Source organism: Pelodiscus sinensis, chromosome 7 (genome assembly GCF_052426305.1).
Source record: "Pelodiscus sinensis isolate ZL-2025 chromosome 7, ASM5242630v1, whole genome shotgun sequence".
Classification (NCBI taxonomy): Eukaryota; Metazoa; Chordata; order Testudines; family Trionychidae; genus Pelodiscus; species Pelodiscus sinensis.
In genome coordinates, this window is record NC_143058.1 from 12,948,176 (window position 1) to 12,970,455 (window position 22,280).

Below are 22,280 nucleotides of genomic sequence, written 5' to 3' on the forward strand. Positions count from 1 at the left end.
TCCGTGTACTCTGGGGCAGCCCCGTTCGTAAGTGCGGATCCGACATAGGTCGGATCCGCGTAAGTCGGGGACTACCTGTATATATTTATATTAGGCCTGACAGTAAATCAGAGAACTGCCATGAACATTTTAATTTCATGGGAAATGGAAGATGTTGTGTTCTTGTCCATTTGTTGCAGCAAGGAACCAAATATTTAACATGAACATTCAATGTTAACATGTTAGAAGAGCTATTTATTACAACCACTAGGGGGCACTAGAGGGAACAAAACCTTAGATTGTCAGCACCATGTGTTCAAGCAACAGCAGCATCAGCTTGGCAGACCTCAAAGATCAAGACGGTAGCCTCCCTGTAGATCATGGGCACACTGCACAATTAACTGCTCAGTGATAATGATTTTTCTTTAGCACCACAGTTGTGCTTGATGGTTGAAAATATCAGGTATTTCACTCCCCACTCTTATTCCTTCTGCTTCCCTGATGCAGCTGTGGAAGCTGCAGTAGAACTTCCTTCCAAAGAGCTAAACATATGACAGCTGTGGAGATCTGCTCTGATTAGTGTACAGGTGAATCACTCATGAGAGTTTAAGCTGCCATTCAAGCGGACATGCTTCCATGCTGATGATGGTCATTAAGAAAAAAATGTGTGACTTAAATTTTGTGACTGTATTGGTGTATTGCATGTCTTTGGGGGTGTATTGCATGTCTCCTATTTAATTTTACCCGCATTTTCCATGTGCTTCATATTATAGCTATCTGAGAGTATGACCCAGCAGATGTTGCTCATCTTAAGACCACTTTCACTGCAGATCTGAGAAGATGCAAAGAGGGTACAAATCTGGCATTTCTAAAAATAGCTATAACACTCAGCCCAAGATTTAAGGATCAGAAATGCCTTCCAAAATCTGAGAGGTTTGGAGATTGATTTCAACCGTCTTAAAAGAGCAACACCATAAACAGAAACTACAGAACCAGGATAGAAAATCAGCCTTCTGACTCAGATGATGAAAATGAACATGCATCTGTCCATTCTGCTTTGGATCATTACTGAGCATAACCCGTGAGCAGCATGGAAGCATGTCCTCTGGAATGGTGGTTGAAATATGAAGGGACACAAGAATGTTTAGCACATTTGACACACAAATAACTACTGATACTGGCTGCAACAGTGCCATGGGAAGACCTATTCTCACTTTCAGGTGACACTGTAAACAGGAAGTAGGCAGCATTATCACTTGCAAATTGTAACCAAACTTGTTTGTCTGAGTGATTGGCTCAGTTGGTTTTATGTTGTTTAACAGAACTATTTCTTGCCCTGTTTAAAATCACAATTTTTTTTTAATGAACGGCATGAGTTTACTGCAATAAATCAGCAGCCCTTCACAGTAAGAATTATTTTTTTGACAGCAGGTGTTTGTGCCTGGTTAATTTTAAGCCCCATATTTATCATTCCTGGTCGCATTCTTTCTACTTACTTGTTGTAATTGCGGAAGCTGCAGGAGAAAAAAAAAGAAGAAAGAAAACGAATATATCCACATCACTAGGATAGTCTGGTAAAGATAGAACATCTATGGACATGGGCTCTGATCATTACTCAGACAAATAGCTCATGGGAGTTTTAACATCCTAGCAATTGTAAGAGATGCAGGATCCTTGCCCACTTGTTATGTGTAGGCTCCAAAAGGTAACATGCACATTAACTGTAATTAGATAATGGTGGGACATATATTTCTAAAACCCCCAAAGGCACTCCTGGAAAAATAACTAGGAACCTTCAAAGCCAAGAGTAAAATTTACCAGCTGCTCCAGGGATGGGCTATAACCAGCCTGCAGGCTGGACATGGTTTGCTGATGTAGCTATTGGCAGGCCACCAGACATGTTCTTTACCTGGAAGTATGTATGTATGTATGGCTACTCACAGCTCCCAGTGGCTGCGGTTCACTGTTCCCAGACAATGGGAGCTGTGGGAAGTGGTGCAGGCAGCACATTTGACAACAGTTTGTATTTAGCCAGTTTCAGTGATTTCTCAATAGAGCCGGGTCATTCTTTCTATTGATGTCTGTGGCAGGGTCAGGCCAGGGAGCTGCTGCAGGGAGGGAAAAAGGCAACTCAAAAGGGGAAAAAACCTGCAAGTAGAAGCAGAGAACTACAGGCCAATTAGATGCAGCTGGGAGGGAGCTGGCGCAGGCAGATTGGGGCCAGCTGACTTCTCTGCTGGCTGCCCGAGGGCCTTTAAAAGCCTCAGCAGTTGGAAGCTGGAGGAGAGGGTGAGAGGACAGAAGGGAGGTGGTGGAGAGACAGAGAGGAAGAAGTTTGAGAAAACAATCTGCAACAGTGTTAAGTGGAGGCAGCTAGGGAGGGAGTCTGAGGAGGCGTGGCCAGGCTCCCTACCCCAGAGACCAGCTGCAAAAACCTAAACTCTGGGGCTGTGTCTACACTAGCGCGATCTTGCGCTAAAGCGGCAGCTCTTGTGCAAAAACTTGCTGCCTTTCTACACTGGCTGCATGTTCTTGCACAAGTAAATTGACATTCTAATGTATGAAATCAGGGCTTCTTGCGCCAGAACTCTGATGCTCCCTCTCAGGAATAAGCCCTTTTGTGCAACTGTTCTTGCGCAAGAGGCCAGTATAGACAGGCAACACAAATTTCTTACGCAAGAAAGCCCAATAGTTAAAATGGCCATCAGAGCTTTCTTGCACAAGAAAGTGTCTACACTGGCATGGATGCTCTTGCGCAAAAGCACATGCCAGTGTAGTTGCTCTCTTCTGGAAGAGCTTTTGCACAAGAACTCTTCCGCAAAAGAGTTCTTGCGCAAGAAGTTGCCAGCATAGAAGTAGCCTGGGGTTGGGAGTATGAGTCCTGCCCGGTGGTGGCTTGGATAAGAGGGGCCCTTGCCACAATGTCCCACTGCTAGAGGGTGATAAAAGGAGGGGACCCGACACTTCTTTTAAACAACTTTTATAAACTGACAACCTTTCAAATTGAGAGTGTTTCTTTACTACCATCAACTACTGTTGGGTCTTCACAAATAAACCTTCAGAATTACTTCTTATTTACAACTATTTTTACAGCAAAATATGTTTGATGGTGATTTTTAGCCCATACTTATCAATCAGGAGCATTCCTCATGATTACCTGTCGTGGATGGCGTGGTGGTTTCTTGGGTTGTGGTAGTTACTGTAAAAAGAAGAAATAGATCTTTAAATGCAAGCCTACTAAATGTATATGGACCTGAGGCCAGACCCTAACTGAGAGAACTGCTGTGAACTTTTTAACTTCCTGGCAAATGGAAGATGTTGTGTTCTTGTCCATTTGTTGTGGTCATGTCCCAAGTATTAACATGCGCATTGAATGTTTCTATGGTAAGGATAAGATCTATTTGTTGAAAGAGGTAGAGGCACTAGAGCAGTCGTTCCCAAACTTTTTGGCATCACAAACCCCTTTTTTGATTTTTGAAAACCCTCATGCCCCCTTTCCCTGGAATTTCCTCATGCTCCCGAAGGGGGGCACACCCCCAAGTTTGGGAACCCATGCACTAGAGGGAAGAAACGCTTGGACTGCATTCCTCATGATTACCTGGCGTGGATGGTGTGGTGGTTTCTTGGGTTGTGGTACTAACTGTAAAAAGAAGAAATAGATCTTTAAATGCAAGTCAGACTGACACCCGCTAAATATATATGGACACGAGGCCCAACCCTAACTCAGAGAACTGCCATGGACATTTTAACTTCCTGGCAAATGGAAGATGTTGTGTTCTTGTCCATTTGTTGTGGTCATGTCCCAAGTATTAACATGCGCATTGAATGTTACCATGGTAAGGATAAGATCTATTTGTTGAAAGAGGTAGAGGCACTAGAGCAGTAGTTCCCAAACTTTTTGGCATCACAAACCCCTTTTTCGATTTTTGAAAACCCTCAGGCCCCCTTCCCCTGGAATTTCCTCATGCCCCCGAAGGGGGGCACGCCCCCAAGTTTGGGAACCCATGCACTAGAGGGAAGAAACCCTTGGACTGCTTTCCTCATGATTACCTGGCGTGGATGGTGTGGTGGTTTCTTGGGTTGTGGTAGTTACTGTAAAAAGAAGAAATAGATCTTTAAATGCAAGCCAGACTGACAGCCTACTAAATGTATATGGACATGAGGCCAGACCCTAACTGAGAGAACTGCTGTGAACTTTTTAACTTCCCGGCAAATGGAAGATGTTGTGTTCTTGTCCATTTGTTGTGGTCATGTCCCAAGTATTAACATGCGCATTGAATGTTACCATGTTAAGGATAAGATCTATTTGTTGAAAGAGGTAGAGGCACTAGAGCAGTCGTTCCCAAACTTTTTGGCATCACAAACCCCTTTTTTGATTTTTGAAAACCCTCAGGCCCCCTTCCCCTGGAATTTCCTCATGCTCCCGAAGGGGGGCACACCCCCAAGTTTGGGAACCCATGCACTAGAGGGAAGAAACCCTTGGACTGCTTTCCTCATGATTACCTGGCGTGGATGATGTGGTGATTTCTTTGGTTGTGGTAATTACTGTAAAAAGAAGAAATAGATCTTTAAATGCAAGCCAGACTGACACCCGCTAAATATATATGGACACGAGGCCCAACCCTAACTCAGAGAACTGCCATGGACATTTTAACTTCCTGGCAAATGGAAGATGTTGTGTTCTTGTCCATTTGTTGTGGTCATGTCCCAAGTATTAACATGCGCATTGAATGTTACCATGTTAAGGATAAGATCTATTTGTTGAAAGAGGTAGAGGCACTAGAGCAGTAGTTCCCAAACTTTTTGGCATCACAAACCCCTTTTTGATTTTTGAAAACCCTCAGGCCCACTTCCCCTGGAATTTCCTCATGCCCCCGAAGGGGGGCACACCCCCAAGTTTGGGAACCCATGCACTAGAGGGAAGAAACCCTTGGACTGCTTTCCTCATGATTACCTGGCGTGGATGATGTGGTGATTTCTTTGGTTGTGGTAATTACTGTAAAAAGAAGAAATAGATCTTTAAATGCAAGCCAGACTGACACCCGCTAAATATATATGGACACGAGGTCCAACCCTAACTCAGAGAACTGCCATGGACATTTTAACTTCCTGGCAAATGGAAGATGTTGTGTTCTTGTCCATGTGTTGTGGTCATGTCCCAAGTATTAACATGCGCATTGAATGTTACCGTGTTAAGGATAAGATCTATTTGTTGAAAAAGGTAGAGGCACTAGAGCAGTGGTTCCCAAACTTTTTGGCATCACACACCCCTTTTTGATTTTTGAAAACCCTCATGCTCCCTTCTCCCCCCCCAAAAATAGCAGCAAAACTTGTTGAGCAAAAAAAAAAAAAAAAGGAACTGAACAGGGCAGCAAAACTTGATGGGGTGGGGAGGCTGGATCACCTCCCCTGGAATTTCCTCACGCCCCCCTGTTTGGGAACCCATGCACTAGAGGGAAGAAACCCTTGGATTGCATTCCTCATGATTACCTAACGTGGATGACGTGGTGGTTTCTTGGATTGTGGCAGTTACTGTAAAACGAAATCAGGAAAGAGATCTTGGAGTTATCGTGGACAGTTCTCTGAAAACTTCCACACAGAGTGCAGCGGCGGTCAAAAAGGCAAATAGGATGCTAGGAATTATTAGGAAAGGGATAGAAAATAAGACCCAGAAATATCTTACTGCCCCTGTATAAAACTATGGTATGCCCACATCTTGAATACTGTGTACAGATGTGGTCTCCTCACCTCAAAAAAAAATTTTGGCCTTGGAAAGGGTTCAGAAAAGGGCAACTAAAATGATTAGGGGTTTGAAACGGGTCCCATATGAGGAGAGGTTAAAGCGACTGGGACTTTTCAGTTTAGAAAAGAGGAGACTGAGGGGGGATATGATAGAGGTATATAAAATCATGAGTGGTGTGGAGAGGGCCAATAAAGAAAAGTTATTTATTAGTTCCCTAAATAGAAGAACTAGAGGACACCAAATGAAATTAATGGGGAGCAGGTTTAAAACTAATAAAAGAAAGTTCTTCTTCACACAGTGTGTAGTCAACCTGTGGAACTCCTTGCCAGAGGAGGCTGTGAAGGCTAGGACTATAATAGAGTTTAAAGAGAAGCTAGATAATTTAATGGAGGTTAGGTCCATAAAAGGCTATTAGCCAGGGGATAACATGGTGTCCTTGGCCTCTGTTTGTCAGAGGCTGGAGAGGGATGGCAGGAGACAAATCGCTTGATTATTGTCTTCGGTCCACCCTCTCTGGGGCACCTGGTGGTGGCCACTGTCGGTAGACAGGATACTGGGCTAGATGCACCTTTGGTCTGACCCAGTACGGCTGTTCTTTATGTTATGTTATGTTATGTTATGTTTTATGTTATGTTTTATGTTAAGAAGAAATAGATCTTTAAATGCAAGCTAGACTGACAGCCTGCTAAATGTATATGGACATGAGGCCCGACCCTAACTCAGAGAACTGCCATGAACATTTTAACTTCCTGGCAAATGGAAGATGTGTTCTTGTCCATTTGTTGTGGTCATGTCCCAAGTATTAACATGCGCATTGAATGTTTCCATGTTAGGATAAGATCTATTCATTGAAAGAGGTAGAGGCACTAGAGGGAAGAAACCCTTGGATTGTCAGCACCATTTGTTCAAGCAACAGCAGCAGCAACTTGGTAGATCTCAAAGGGCCATAGCCTCCTTGCGTAACTTTGTCATCCCCAATGACAAGTTGCTCAGTAATAGTCTTTTTCCTTTGGCATTTCAGCTGTGCCTCATGGATGGAAACATCAGGTATTTTACTCCCCACACCTGTTCCTTCTTCTTCCTTGATGCAGATGTGGAAGCTAAAGACATGACAGCTGTGGAGATCTGCTCTGATTAGTGCATAGGTGAATTACTCATGGGAGCTTTAAAGATCCCAACCCCCTCGGGAGTGTGATGTCCTTGCTCATTTAGTGCATGTTGAAATGATATTTACTCTAAGTTACCACAGATGATGTGGAGATGAAATAAGGGATCACCCAGTGTTGTGCTGAATCTCTACAGTTACATCACAGTCGGTATCATTTATCAGGAATTACTAAGACTTTCAAGCACTTTTTAAAACCATCACATTTAACCACACTATGAAACAAGAATAGAATACCAACGATTTAAATATTTTGGAGGTTTTCTGCTTTTTACAATGTGCAGGAATTAATTCTGCCCATTTCCTGATTACAAAGTCACCTATACGTGAGAACAGAGATTTGCACGGCACTGTTGCATGATGAGTACGTGCCAGATGTGCTAGATAATCATGCTTCAACCACCATTCCTGAAAACGTGCTTCCATGCTGCTGACAGGTTCTGCTCAATAATGATGCCAAGCAGAGTGGACCAACGCGGGTTCATTTTCATCATCTGAGCTAGATGCCACCAGCAGAAGGTTGACTTCATATTTGGTGGGTTGGGTTCTGGAATTTCTGCCGTGGGGTGTTGCTCTTTGAAGACTTCTGAAAGCATGCTCCACACTTCTTAGATTTTGGGGAGCACTTCAGATTCTCAAACTTTGGGTCAACCACTGTAGCTTTAAGAAATTTCATATTGGACCTTCTTTGCATTTTCTCAGATCTGCAGTGAAATTGTTCTTAAATTGAATAGCATTGGAGACCACAGTAATATAAAATATTTGGTCAAATGTGGGGGAAACAGAACAGGAGACATGCACTTCACCCCCAAGGAGTTCAGTCACAAATTTAATGTACCCTTTTTTTCTATCTTCAGCACAGAAACATGTCCTCTGGAATGGTGGTCGATGCATGAAGGGACATATGAATGCACATCTGGCATGTAAATACATTGCAACCTCAGCTACAAAAGTGACATGAAGCTTGCTCTCACTTTCAGGTGACATTGTAAATAAGAACTACACAGCATTCTCTCCCTTAACGGGAAATAAACTTGCTTCTCGTAGTGACTATGATTCCTAGCAGTGTTATGTTCCTGGGAAATTAGGGCATGGTGTCCAACCTGCCTGACTCATGAAAGATCTCCTCCCAGTTTCTAGTTGAACCAAAAGCTGATCAGCAGAAAGATTTACAAAAAGCAATGAAAAGGTAGGGGAAGACACACGTAACACCTGCCCCCCGGAAACACCCCTCGCCTCATCTACATCAAAGGTGGGACAGCAAGGCACCTCCATTGGTGTACGGAATGGAGAACAGCAATTCCAAGGAAAGAACCACACTGAACTCTGGGACACAGAGAACAGGAAAACGTGGCCTGATGGGAAATCTTTGCTTCAGATGCTAATGAACTCGCACCGGGACCCATCTCAAGCAGTAATTATCAGGTCAATTCTAGTAATAAATCCTCTATAGGTATGCAAAATATTGGAACTGCCTAATTGCATAAGGAGTGTCTCCAGACTAAGCTAAATAACTTTGAAATATTCCCTCAAATCATCAGTTTACCAATAAACGAATCTAGAGTTCCTTCTCAAACCATTGTTATTTCCTTACTCACACTCAGCAACAGTATTCTGATGCCTAGATCAAGTTCTGGATCATTTCCATTGGGACTTCATCATCTCTTCACTGACCATGCTGGAAGCTCTGCTCTACTGTTTCCAACAGTTTGTATCCCCAGTTACCATCACCACCCAGGAACCCCAATCCGTTCAAGTTTCATGGAGTGGTGAGATCTCCATCTCTCTTTCTCTTCCCCTGCCTTCTGTCTTTGGGGGCATTGTTTTTGGCTTCCCCATTCGTTTTGCAGCAATACTTTCTGTACCTAAGCTAAAGAACCCTGCAGAGTCAAAAAATCCTGTGAGATTTGCTTTAAGAGGCAGGTACCTAGCTAAGTGTGTAGTCAATACAATTTGTATCTGGGTAGTGATGGTAGTTGGGAGTACAAATTAGTTAATAAGAGAAGCTACTCAGTCCTGGCTCACACTGGATCCAGGAGCTACCCCTGCTGTGGCTCTCCAGTTTAATTGTAGTAAGGGCAGCGGGGGAGTGGGCGGAGGGAAATGCAAGTAGCCGACTACTTGCTTACATCCCTAATTTGTTCATCAAGTGAGTTTCTAGCACAATGGTTGTGGTGTGAAAGTGGGGCTAGGGGCGTGCTGAACCTGGGGACATATGACAGTGGCAGTTTAAAGTGCTATTTAACTGAGTTCAAGGGCACCTGAGGGTCATAGCGTGGCATTGTTGTGCAATCAGCCTACTGAGTCCAGGGACATATAAGGGGTCAGCTTGTGAGTGCAGATTAATAGTTCCCTCTGATGTGCTCCTCATGCAATAAGGAGTACCAGTTAATTCAAGGGAAGGGATTTAAATCGGACTACCATGTATACATGCAGCAAGTTACATCGGGCGACCGGCATTTTAAAATGGCGACCAACCGCAAATATGCTAATCAAGCACGGGATATTTAAATCCTGTGCTTGATTTGCAACTTCGGTATGCTTCATTTGCCTCTCTACTTCGAAGTATGGGGCAAGTGTAGACATACCCTAAGTGTGTTCATCTGATTCTAGGGTAGAAAGATCCTAGCCCTGGAGAACCTAGCCTTAGGAGAGAAATGGCAGAAGGGAGAAGTAGCGGTCCATAGAAGTGACACTAACAGCACATTGATAGAATTATAGAACCCCACTCCTCAGAATAGTAACCCTAATAAATGAATAAACCCCAAAGTAAAGGGCAAATCTGGTAACAATTGGTGGAACAAGAAGTAGGACTGAGTGGACTTAAAGGCTCTATGGTTTTACATTGTTTTGTCATTGAATTCAGTTATGTAACAAAAAAAGATCTACATTTGAAAGTTACACATTCGTGATGAAGTGATTGCACCCCTGTACTTGCATAAGATAAACTGAAAGATATTATTTCTATTGATTATCATTTTTAAAGTGCAAATATTTATAATAAAAATAATAATATAAAATGAGCATTCTACATTTCATATACTCTGTTGTAATATAAATCAATATATTAAAATTGTATAAAAATACTGAACAAATATCAATTGGTTTTCTATTATTTAACAGTGCTATTAATTGTAATTATTTGTAAATCACAATTAACTTTTTTGATTTAATGTACAAGTTAACTATGATTAATCAACATCAACAGCCCTAGTAATAATTATTTTTATAGCAGTTATTTGTGCCTGGTGTTCTTAAGCCTGATTTATCACTTCCCAGTCCCAGTCTTTCTACTTACGTGGTGTAGTTGTAGAAGCTGCATGAAAAAAACAAAACATAAATAACCCCCAAATATTCATATCAGTGGAACAGTAGAACATCTATGGACATCAGTTCTGATCATTACTTGGACAAATAGCTCATGGGAGTTTTAACTTTCTAGCAACTGGGAGATGTGTAATGTCCTTGCCCCTTTGTAATGCTTAGACTCCAAAAGATAACAAGTAAATAAACTGTAATTAGGTGTTACATATTTAGCTAAAACCTCAGGAGGCAGCCGCAGGAAAACCACCAGGGACTTTCAAACCAAGAGTGAAATTCACCAGATTACAGAGGGGTGGACAATACTCAGCCGGAGGGCTGAAAATGGTTCATCAGGTTTAGCCATTGCCAGGTCTCCGGACACTTTGTTCACCTGAATGTCTGAAAGTACAGCCATTCACAGGTCCCAGTGGCCATGGATCACCATTCTTGGCTAATGAGAGCTGTGAAAAGCAGTACAAGCAATACATTTGACTACATTTTGTGTCTAATCTTGCCAGTGATTTCCCCAATAGAGTCAGGCAATTCTTTGCATGTGTATCCCCCTGCAATGAGAGGACTCAATGCTTCTTTTAAACAATTTTTGTAAACTGATAAAATTTCAGATTGATAGCTTCCTTTTGATATCATCAGCTGCTCTGCTGGGTCTTCACAATTGAATCTTCAGTATAATTTATTATTTACAACTATTTTCTAGAGCAAAATATTTTTATGATGATTTTAAGCTTCATATTTATCATTCAGCTCCAATTCTCCTGCTTACCTGTCGTAGTTATGCTGGAGGATACCTGAGTAGAGGTAGCTGATGTAAAAAAAGAAACAAATCTTTGAAATGCAAGCCAGATTATGCCAGCCTAGTAAATATAAATTGACATTAGGCCTCACCCTAACTCAGAGAACACCCATGATTGGCAAATAGCTCAGGTTGTGTTCTTGCCCATTTTTATACGGTAGTATGGTCCCAAATATTAACATGAACATTAAATGTTGCCACACTAGGATAAGATCGGTTTATTGAACCACTGGGGGTTATGAGAAGAAACAACCGCCCTGGGATTGTCAGTGTCATGTGCTCATGGCAGACCCTGAAGGCCCATAACCTCTTTGTAGATCATTGTCACACCTCACTGATCAGCTGATCAGTAATAATTGTTCTTCAGCACTGCAGCTGTGCCTGATGCTTTGAAGCATCAGGTATTTCACTCCCCACTCCTATTCCTTCTGCTTCCCTGATGCAGCTGTGGAAGTTGAAGCAGAACCTCCTGCCAAAGACTAAATACATGAGTGGTGGAGATCAGCTGTCACTAATGCATAGGTGAATCACTCATAGGAGCTTTAAATTTCCCAAACTCTGGGCAGCGTGAGTTGTCCTTGCCTATTTAGTGTATATATGGAACAGTTGTGAACAACTAAAATCAATGTAACCCCCAGCTTGAAATTATATTTATTCTAAAGTACCAGAGATGCTGTGAGAATGAAATACGGGATCATTCCCATCATGGGTGAAATTCACCGCCCACTGTGTTGACGCTCCATAGTTACATTGGGTTCGGCTCCAAAATGATCTAAACCAGAGTGGACCAAACTTCTCATCTGAGTTAGAGGACACCAGCAGAAGGTTGATTTTGGAGGTTTGGGTTCTGCAGTTTCTGCATTGGAATGTTGCTTTTTTTAAGACTTCTGAAAGCATTCTCCACACCTCGTCCCTATCTGATTTTGGATAGCATTTCAAATTCTTAACTTTTTGGTTAGGAATTGTAACTATTGGTTAGAAATTTCACATTAGTACCTTCTTTGCATTTTCTCAAACCTACAGTACAAGTGGTCTTACAAAGAACAAATGCTAAATCATCTTATGAGACTGCAAGAACATGAAATATTTGGCAAAATGCTGTAAAATAGAACAGAAGACGTGCAGTTCACCATAAAAAAAGTTCAGTCAAATTTAATACATGCTTTTTTTCTTAACGATCATCATCCGCATAGAAGCGCATCTTCTTGAATAGTGGCCAAAGTATGAAGGGACATATGAAAGTTTAGCACATCTGGTATGTAAATATGTTGCAACCTCAGCTACAAATTGAAATGCGAATGTCTGTTCTCACTTTTAGGTGACATTATAAATAAGAAGCAGGCAGCATTATCTCCCACAAATGGAAACAAACTTCTCAGACTAGTGATTCATTGATCAAGAAATAGGACTGAGTGGATTTGTAGGCTTGAATGTTTTCTATTGTCTTCTCATTGAATACAATTATGTAACAAAGAAAATCTACATTTGTAAGTTACACTTTCATGGTAAAGTGATTGCATTACAGTGTTTGCAAATGGTAAAGTGAAAAAGACTATTTCTTTTGTTTTTCCAGTGCCAATATTTGTAAGAAAAATAAAATAAAGTGAGCAGTGTATACTTTGTATTCTGTGTTGTAATACAAATCAATATATTTGAAAATGTAGAAAAACATGCAAAAATTTGAACACGTTTCAGTTGGTTTTCTGTTGCTTAACAGTGATATATATTGCAATTCATTTCTTTGATCACAAATAATTTTTAAGCCTTTGATTTATCACTTTGCTGTTGCATTCCTTCTACTTACCTGTACTTGTGGAAACAGCTAGAGAAAAACAAAAGAAAACAAATATCCACATCACTAGAACAGCCTTGTAAATGTAGAACATCTATGGACATCAGCTCTGATCATTACTTGGGCAAATAGCTCATGGAAATTCTAACTTCGTAGCAAACTGGGAAAGACATGATGTCCTTGACACTTTTCCTTTAATATTATCAGCTACTCTCTTGGGGCTTATCTATTATTTATAACTATTTTCTACAGAAAATATTTTTGATGGTAATTTTAAGCTTCACTTATATCAACCAGTTCCATTCTTCCCACTTACCAGTCATATTAGATTAAGCCAATATAAAAGAAGAAACAAATCTTTAAGTGCCTCACTATGGCCGCCTAGTAAATATCTATTTACATTAGGCCTGACTCTAACTCAGAGAACCACTGTGAATGTTTTATGTTCTTTGCAAATAGAAGATGTGTTCTTGTCCATTTGTTACGGTAATGTCCCAAATATTAACATGCACATGGAATATTACTACATTAGGATAAGATCAATTTATTACAAACACTAGGGGGAAACAAAACCTTGGATTGTCAGCACCATGTGTTCAAGCAACAGAAGCAGTGACTTGGCAGAACTCAAAGGGCCGTAGCCTCCTGGTAGAGCATGGTCACGTTCCACAATTAGCTGCTTAGTAATAATGATTTTTCTTCAGCACCGCAACTGTGTCTGATGGATGGAAGCATCAGGTATTTCACTCCCCACTCTTATTCCTTCTGCTTCCCTGATTCAGCTGTGGAAGCTGCAGCAGAACCTCCTACCAAAAAGCTAAATACATGGCAGTAGAGGAGATCTCTGCATAGGTGAATCACTCATGGGAGTTTACATTTCCCAACCCCTGTGTAGTTTGATGTCCTTGCCCATTTAGGGTAGGTCTACACAGCAGTGGTATTTCAGAATAACTGACGTTATTCTGAAATAACATAGTGCACGTCTACACTACAAGCAGTTATTTCAATATAATGTCAAAATAATGTTGAGATGGAAGACTTCTTACTCTGACTCCTGTAACCCTCTTTTTACGAGGAGTAGGGGAAGTTGGAAGAAGAGTGCTCTTTCTTCCTTGGACTTCCTGCTGTGTAGACAGTGCCAAAACCTGAAATAAGCTATTTTGACTTAAGCTACGCAATTGACATAGTTCAAGTTGCATGGCTTATTTTGGCTTTAGCCCTGCTGTGTAGATGTGCCCTTAGTGTGTGTATGGAACAGATGTGAACATCTAAGGGTACATCTGCAGTGCAATGCTATTGCGGAATACCGGAGTATCCCAAAATAGCTATCCTGTGTCTTCATAGTAAGCCTATTATTTTGGGCTCATGGTTCCAATGTCCCTATAAACCTCATTCTACGAGGAGTAAGGAATGTTTTAAAATAGAGCTTTATTTCGAAGTTTGGTGCTGTGGAGACGGCACCAAATGATGAAATAAGCTATTTTGAAATAGCATCGAAATAAGATATGCATTTTGTGTAGCTCAAACTGTGTATCTTATTTTGAGTTAAGGTGCAGTGTAGACACACCCTAAAATAAATAGTGGTACAGATGTAGCCGTGTTAGTCTGGGGTAGCTGAAGCAAAATGCAGGACAATGTAGCACTTTAAAGACTAACAAGATGGTTTATTAGATGATGAGCTTTCGTGGGCCAGACCCACTTCCTCAGATCAAATAATGGAAGAAAACAGTCACAACCATATATACCAAAGGATACAATTTAAAAAAATGAACACACATGAAAAGGACAAATCACATTACAGAACAGAAGGGGGATGTGGGGGGGGGAGGAAGGAAGGTGAATGCCAGTGAGTTAATGATATTAGAGGTGGGGAAGGGGAAATGTCTGTGAGTTAATAGTATTAGAGGTGATAATTGGGGAAGCTATCTTTGTAATGTGTAAGATAGTTGGGGTCTTTGTTAAGTCCGGTGCGGAGGGTGTCGAATTTCATTCATGCTAAAATTCAACACCCTCCACACCGGACTTAACAAAGACCCCAACTATCTTACACATTACAAAGATAGCTTCCCCAATTATCACCTCTAATACTATTAACTCACAGACATTTCCCCTTCCCCACCTCTAATATCATTAACTCACTGGCATTCACCTTCCTTCCCCCCCCCCCACACATCCCCCTTCTGTTCTGTAATGTGATTTGTCCTTTTCATGTGTGTTCATTTTTTTAAATTGTATCCTTTGGTATATATGGTTGTGACTGTTTTCTTCCATTATTTGATCTGAGGAAGTGGGTCTGGCCCACGAAAGCTCATCATCTAATAAACCATCTTGTTAGTCTTTAACGTGCTACATTGTCCTGCATTTTGCTCCTAAAATAAATGTAACTCCAGGTTGAAATGATATTTACTCTAAAATACCAGAGATGACATGGGAATGAAATAAAGGATCATTCACATCAGGTGTGAAATTCACCCCGCCCTGAGCTGACTCACCACCATTACATCACGGTCACTATCAGTTATTAGGCATTAGTAGGGCTTTCAAGCCATTTAAAAAAGTCACATTATGCCTTTTTTGCATTTTACCAGATCTGCAGTGAAATTGTTCTTAAATTAAACAACATCTATTAAAGAAATCTATGGCAAAATGTGGGTAAAACTGAACAGGAGACATGCATTTCACCCCCAAGGAGTTCTGTCACAAATTTAATTTTCATATATTTTCTTTAATGACAATCATCAACATGGAAGTATGCCCTCTGGAATGGTGGCCAAACTATGAAGGGGCATATGAATGTTTAGCACATCTGGAATGCAAATACATTGCAACTCCAGTTACAAAGGGACATGCAAATGCCTGTTCTGAATTTCAGATGACATTGTAAATAAGAAGCAGGCAGCATTATTTCCCATAAATGGAAACAAACTTGTTTGTCATAGTGATTGAGTTACTTAGAAGCATTATGTTCTTGGGGAACCAGGGCATAATATCCACCCTATTTGATTCATGAAAGACCTCATTTTTCGACAGCAGTTATTTTTGCCTGCTGTTTTTAAGCCTTGATGTATTACTTCGCTGTTCCATTCCTTCTGCTTACTTATTGCAGTTGTGGAAACTGCAGGAGAAAAACAAATAAAACAAATATCCACATTAGGCCTGATTTTAACTCAGAGAACTATCATGAATGTTTTAAGTTCCTTGCAAATAGAAGATGTTGTGTTCTTGTCAATTTGTTACAGTAATGTCCCAAATATTAACATACAAATGGAATGTTCTCGTATTAGGATAAGATCTATTTATTGAAACCACTAGGTGGCACTGGGGCTGGAGGGGGAACAAACCTCGGATTATCCATTCCAGGAGGCAAGTTTTTTTAAAAAAAAAAGAGTAAACAAATCTTAAAATGCAACCCTTACTCCAGCAATCTGATAAATGTATATTGAGAGAGGAACAGATTCTGCCCAGATTGAAGCTCAAGACAAAACTTGTATAAGAACCAGCCTTTCTTTTGCAATTATAAAAGTCAATGTGTTTCCTTAACATTACCTGTAAATTACATATTAACATACATTATAAAAAACATATTCTGTTTTCCACTGAAATTGAGGGGGTATGTCTACACTACCCTCCTAGTTCGAACTAGGAGGGTAATGTATGCATACCGCACTTGCTAATGAAGCCCGGGATTTGAATTTCCCGGGCTTCATTAGCATAAGCGGGGAGCCGCCATTTTTAAATCCCCGCTGCTTCGAACCCCGTGTAGCGCGGCTACACGGGGCTCGAACTAGGTAGTTCGGACTAGGGTGCCTATTCCGAACTACCGGTACACCTCGTTTCACGAGGAGTAACGGTAGTTCGGAATAGGACCCTAGTCCGAACTACCTAGTTCGAGCCCCGTGTAGCCGCGCTACACGGGGTTCGAAGCAGCGGGGATTTAAAATGGCGGCTCCCCGCTTATGCTAATGAAGCCCGGGAAATTCAAATCCCGGGCTTCATTAGCAAGTGCGGTATGCATACATTACCCCGCTAGTTCGAACTAGCGGGGTAGTGTAGACATACCCAGGATGATAACATAAACTCCAACATAAACTCTAACAATGTAATCTCTATTGCAACGGACTGGTAAAAATATACTGACTTGAGTCTCCCAGACAGCAAAATTCTCCTGGACTGCAGTAGGATCAGGCCTATTGTAAATTTCATTTAAAGAATGCTCCTACTCTGAAAAGTGACTAATGAGCAAGAGTGGATCCTGTTTTTTGATTGGACAGTGAAACATGAAACACCTAAAGTGGTAGTTCCTGTTGGAAGTCTGCAGTATGCTCCTATTGCATGGAACAAAACCTGACTAGTTTTATCTATGCAGCTCCACCTTGTGTGTGCCAATAAGCCTTAAACAAGATCAACCTTATTGTTTTTCAGACCCACAGGTGAGTTTTCAGCACTGAGTTGGGAATGGGAGTTTTCCATTGTAAAGAGAACACATTTGGTAAGGAGCCACTCAATTACAGTAAACATGGTACGCTGTTAATGTGATTAGTACAGTCATGTACTAATTTTACTACAGTACTTCAGCCTTTTTAAGTATCCTCCTTCACTGCTGAATATGAAAAATGAGGTATTTTGTGGTCTAAAAAAGGAAAATAAGCATTAATGAACATGTTGGTAAATATATTATATTGACATGGGTCCAGATTCGGATTTAAGTTAAACAGATTCTGGTAAAAACTGTATTCCATTAGTCACAGTAGCATCCACGGAATGAAGTTACACACTTTCACTCGGATGTTCTAATTTCAAACCCACGCCCATAAGTCACCAATGAAAGAGTAATAGCTCTGGAAGGGACCTCGAGAGGTCATCAAGTTCAGTCCCCTGTACTCATGGCAGGACCAAGCACCATCTAGATCAGTGGTCCCCAACCTTTTCGGGTTGTCGGGCGCCAGGGGGCGTGGCCGTTCGCCCGCCGGGCACCAGGGGGCGGGGACACTTGCCCGCCCGGGGGCGGCTCCCCCCAGCCGCATGCCCGGGGGCGGGACCCCCCCCATAGCCACGCGCCCGGGGCCAGCGCCCCCCGGGCCGCGCTCCCCCCGTAAGCGCCGCACGCCCGGGGGCGGGGCCAAGGCCGGGGCCGGCGCCGGGGCCAGGGCACGTGCGGCGCACCCGGGTTGGGGACCACGGCTCCGCGGGCGCATGTAAAGAGCCCGGCAGACACCATGGCACCCGCGGGCACCGGGTTGGGGACCACGGATCTAGATCATCCCGACAAGCGCGTGCCTAATTTGCTCCTAAAAATCCCCAATGACGGAGATTCCACAACCTCCCTAGGCAATTTATTCCGGTGCATAACCACCCTGACAGTTAGGAAGAAAGCAAGTGTGGGGTCCCATCTGGGGCAGGGCAGACTACGATGCATTTCAGTATCCCTGCTTCAACAAATCGCAGGACTTGCATTCTTTTAGAAGCTGAGCACTTCCTAGCAGGGGTTGCAGACTAGAAATGAAACCAGTTTGCAGCTTCTGGGGACAAGCCACCCAGTGGTGAGGGGTCTGGGCCATAGGCAAGACCCCCTGGGAGGGGAGGAGAGGGCCTGTTCCTTCCCCGTCCCCAATCTTTGCCTGAACACTGGGAAGTAGTGGGGATATGCTCTGTTGAGAGACCAAGCTTCTGGGAGCAGCTGGGAACTCCCATTGGAAAGAAAGGAGGCTGAGACACCACACCATGAACTGAAGAGAGAGCATGGAGGTCAGAAGTGGTTTGGCAGGGGCGGGGGGAGAACTGGTCAGGTGCACCAGGAAGATGTGACCGAGACATTCCATGTCTCTCCCTCTTGGGCCTGGGTCTCCCTGCTTTCCCCTCCCCTGAGAGAGCATCAGGGAATTGTTGAGCCATGATTGGCCCATTAGGTCTGTTGGCCTCTGAGTGAAACCTGCTTAACATAGGTTTTGTTCACTAGCCAGGAACAGATTTGATTTGAGATTTGCTGGCTTCATTCCCGAAGAACACATGTTTTGCATTGTCTACAGGATTCGTTTGGCTATTTGTGACCCTCGGCCGGAAGGATGGCCATCCCCCCGTCTTAGATCAGCACCAGCTACGGCAGACAAAGAGCAGGGCAGTATTTCCATTATAACCCTTCTTGACACTCCGCAAAGGTGGATGAGGCTTGACTTATTTAAAGGTAAATTTAAGGCTCAAGGACAGTGCCAAAGGTGGCACTCCCCGGAGGCTGGGAATCACATATTTATCCACAGAACTGGATTAAAACAAACTGCTTCCCACTGCCTGGCCTGCATGCTTTCTTGTGGAAAAGGGGGAGAATTATTCAGGTTTGCTACAAACTCTGTGAAGAGAGTGAAGCCTAGAACAAGAAGGCCAGACATATCGGCCCTGCCGAGGCTCCTTTAGCCACTTTGCTGGTTGCTACGGATACCTAGGTAGGTGTGAGTGCTCTGTGGTCTCTGGAATATTGCAGTCAGGTGACCCCAGCTGTGGCTGGACCTCGTTGGGGAGTTGATTGCAGGTGACCTGAGCAAAGGTGGCAGCAGGATATATTAGTGCTCCAGTCTCCCTGGACTGAGCCTGCCCATTAAGGAAAACAAGCGAGCCAAGTGGAAGGGACAGGTGTTCCAAGCTGGGGAGCTTCCAGTACAGGGACAAAGGACAGGGCAAGTAGGACCCAAGGCATAGAACAAAGAAGGCTTCTGCCTCCTGTGTCTTCACTAGGGCTCTGTGTGGTGCATGACCCGTGAAAAGTTTGACTGTGTGTGTTGTGAGTGAGCAGGACTTAACAGACATATTAGCCCGGACCCAACACCTACTTATGCCCTGAAAGATCCCATGGGGAGACAGAATGAAGCAGGGCTTGGTATGTCCACATGTCCTCAGTACTGGGGTGAATTTCACTCACAAGGGCATAGGCTCTGACACTGGGAATACCATGGGGCTGGAACACCCACAGGTGGCCCCATTGATAAGCGCCAGCCCCTCCCTGTCAGCACATATGCCCACCACGGATCAGCTGTTCAGCGGCATGCAGGAGATGCAGGGAGAAGGGGGCAGGAGAGGGAGGAGCAAGGGTGGGGTGTGCTTAGGGGAGGAGGTGGGATGGGACAGGTGTGGAGCAATGATGAGGAAAGGCAGGACAGAGCAAGTGCAGGAAAATCACAGTGGGGTGAGGGCAGGGCTGGAGGCAGAGCAGCCCTGGCAACTTTGCCTGGGGTATTGCAGCCCTCAAACCAACCCCAAAGGATTTTCTTTGAAAAGTGAAAGGTTTGGGAAGAAGCCCAGCAGTTCCTTTGTCTCCAAGTTTAATCTAGACCCAGGTCATTCGACTATGAGGTATTCATGTTCGTTCAGGGCTTACTGGAAATAATTAGAGCTAGGTGGTATTATTATGCAACACTTTACATCAGCAGATCCCCAAGCATTTACACTGGCTTTGGGAGACATACTGTGCCCCAGTGACTGGTTTAACTAATGTATTGGGGGAGGGCAAAACCATAAATACCGAGTTTACCTTTCCCCCTTACCTCATATGGCTCAATAGCATTAAGGACCTCCCCCCCCCCACACACATACAGGTGGCTTCCCTCCAAGTCCCTGCTAATTCCCACCCACCACCCTTTTCTGAATGTACTCTTGCATTAAAAAAATAATCAGGAAGCAAGGAGTTAAGGCTGATCTTCTGTCTCATTATTGTCCCATGAGTACCTCATGATTATCATTATCTCTTATCAATGCTCATTTGAAATAAAGTGAGTTAAACATTGACTCACATTTCTTTTTGAATATTCCTGGCTTTTGTTGGTTTGATACTTGATTATAGTTAATCCTGGGTACCTTGGATACCAGATACATATTGCTGGCCCTTTTAATTGTGTATCCAATTCCATGCCTTCAAACTCCATGGCAAAACTCCCATTGCTTTCAATGAGACAGGATCAAATCATAGTGAGAGTCAACTGGTGTCAAACTCTTTTTTCTTTCAAGGACTAAGTCCTTTGTTTTAGCAAAACATGCCTACAGCTTTCCATTCTCTGGGAGCTGAAGTAGAATAGTTACTCATTTACTGATGAAAATAACCTTGCTTTTTATGTTTTTTAATAAAGGCTTAGTCACCATGCTCCAATACATAGGTCAAGCAAACAGATTTCAGTTTTATGCACTAAATTAATTTAATCACAGCCATGTTTTTGTTTGGGTCTGTGAATGGGTAAAACTCGCTATCAGTTAAATTTTTCCACCCTTTCATTAATCAGAAACTAAAAGCGCTGAAATGTAACCATTCTTCTGCAGAATATTTCATTCTTTTAGGAAGCACCTTAGTAACTGTGCACTGAGAATATGTTATCTATTCCCTCGGATAGATCACTTGGGTTGTTGTTTAAAAGTCCCAGAACAGAAGATAGAGTTTCTTACCTGTCTTGGCACAGAAACCAATGCTGAGCAGAAGGACGAGAGATACGTAGCCTTTCATTTTTGAGGTAGCTCTCAGCTAATCCTGTGCGGCAGTGGTGTCTTTCCTAATGACTGCTCATTTAACATTGAGCTAACAGGTACAGAGTTCAACCTCTAATTGACGTCAGAATTGCAAATGGCAGCAAATGGATTATGTTAATTTGTTTTAGTTTCCGCCTCAGACTTTGATACAGAATGATGCTAGCTTGCTTAATACCAACAATAAACTTGCTGGAAAATGATGGCACTTTAAGCCTCAGCGCAAAATTGCATTAGTCGTATAAGCAAACGATTCTTTCCATATGCTTAGTGGGATTCAAATTCTAGGCCAAGACTTTCACTTCAGTACAGAAAAGTAAAAGGTAACAGGAAACAGCTGGAAACCACAGAAACGGGAGTTGGATTAAGCCCAAACAACGCAGATTTGTGAAATAAACACGATCTCCTCAACTCCTGGCAAGACAAGTGTCAACACAACCAACTGTCAACATAATCAACTGTGAGGTCAATTATAAGCTCTTCTCTACTGTTTAAAGTTTGGAAGTTGCTCTGCTTGGCCTGTAACCCTTCTGTCAGGGCTGGGTTTGATCTGTCTAGAAGGCCTTTCCTAAAAATAAACAAAGCTAAGGCTTGAGGGATGAATCAGAGCCATAGCTGTAGTACTTGCTCTGGGGAATGAAAATCTGGTGTCCATGGTCTCCATTGCAAATGCCTCTTCTCTATCCACAAACACTTGTGGGTTTGTCTCCATTTACTGGGAGATCGACGCTGTGAAGATCCATCTCCAGGGGTTCGATTTAGCGGGTCTAGTAAGGACCTGTTAAATTGATTGCTGATTGCGCTCTGTTGACTCTGGCACTCTATTGGGTTGCAAGGAGTAAGAAAGAGAGTTTCTCCCATCAACTTCCCACAGTGGGGACACCACAGAAATTTGACCTAAGTTTTGTGGACTCCAGCTACACTACTGACGTAACTGAAGTTGCATATTTTAAGTCAACTTCCTCCCCTAGTGTAGACCTGGCCTCAG

General features: G+C 42.8%; 1 protein-coding gene across 17 annotated transcripts in view; it reads right to left on the bottom strand.

The window, feature by feature from the left end:
* MUC13 (mucin 13, cell surface associated) overlaps positions 1-21,368 on the bottom strand; it is a 55,502-nt gene extending 34,134 nt beyond the window's left edge. For 2 of the 17 annotated variants that reach the window (XM_089779668.1, XM_089779667.1), the window contains exons 1-11: positions 21,215-21,368; positions 12,806-12,823; positions 10,972-11,010; positions 10,186-10,203; positions 5,470-5,511; positions 4,934-4,975; positions 4,483-4,524; positions 4,030-4,071; positions 3,578-3,619; positions 3,137-3,178; positions 1,476-1,493 (exon numbers count right to left, since the gene is read on the bottom strand). In XM_089779668.1, coding sequence (XP_089635794.1) covers positions 1,476-1,493; positions 3,137-3,178; positions 3,578-3,619; positions 4,030-4,071; positions 4,483-4,524; positions 4,934-4,975; positions 5,470-5,511; positions 10,186-10,203; positions 10,972-11,010; positions 12,806-12,823; positions 21,215-21,272 — 403 coding nt within the window. In that variant the 5' untranslated portion in view covers positions 21,273-21,368. The remainder of the gene's footprint in view (positions 1-1,475; positions 1,494-3,136; positions 3,179-3,577; positions 3,620-4,029; positions 4,072-4,482; positions 4,525-4,933; positions 4,976-5,469; positions 5,512-10,185; positions 10,204-10,971; positions 11,011-12,805; positions 12,824-21,214) is intronic. The other 15 variants (XM_089779673.1, XM_089779672.1, XM_089779675.1 and 12 more) reach the window with 13 other exon arrangements.
* Positions 21,369-22,280: the final 912 nt, after the last annotated feature.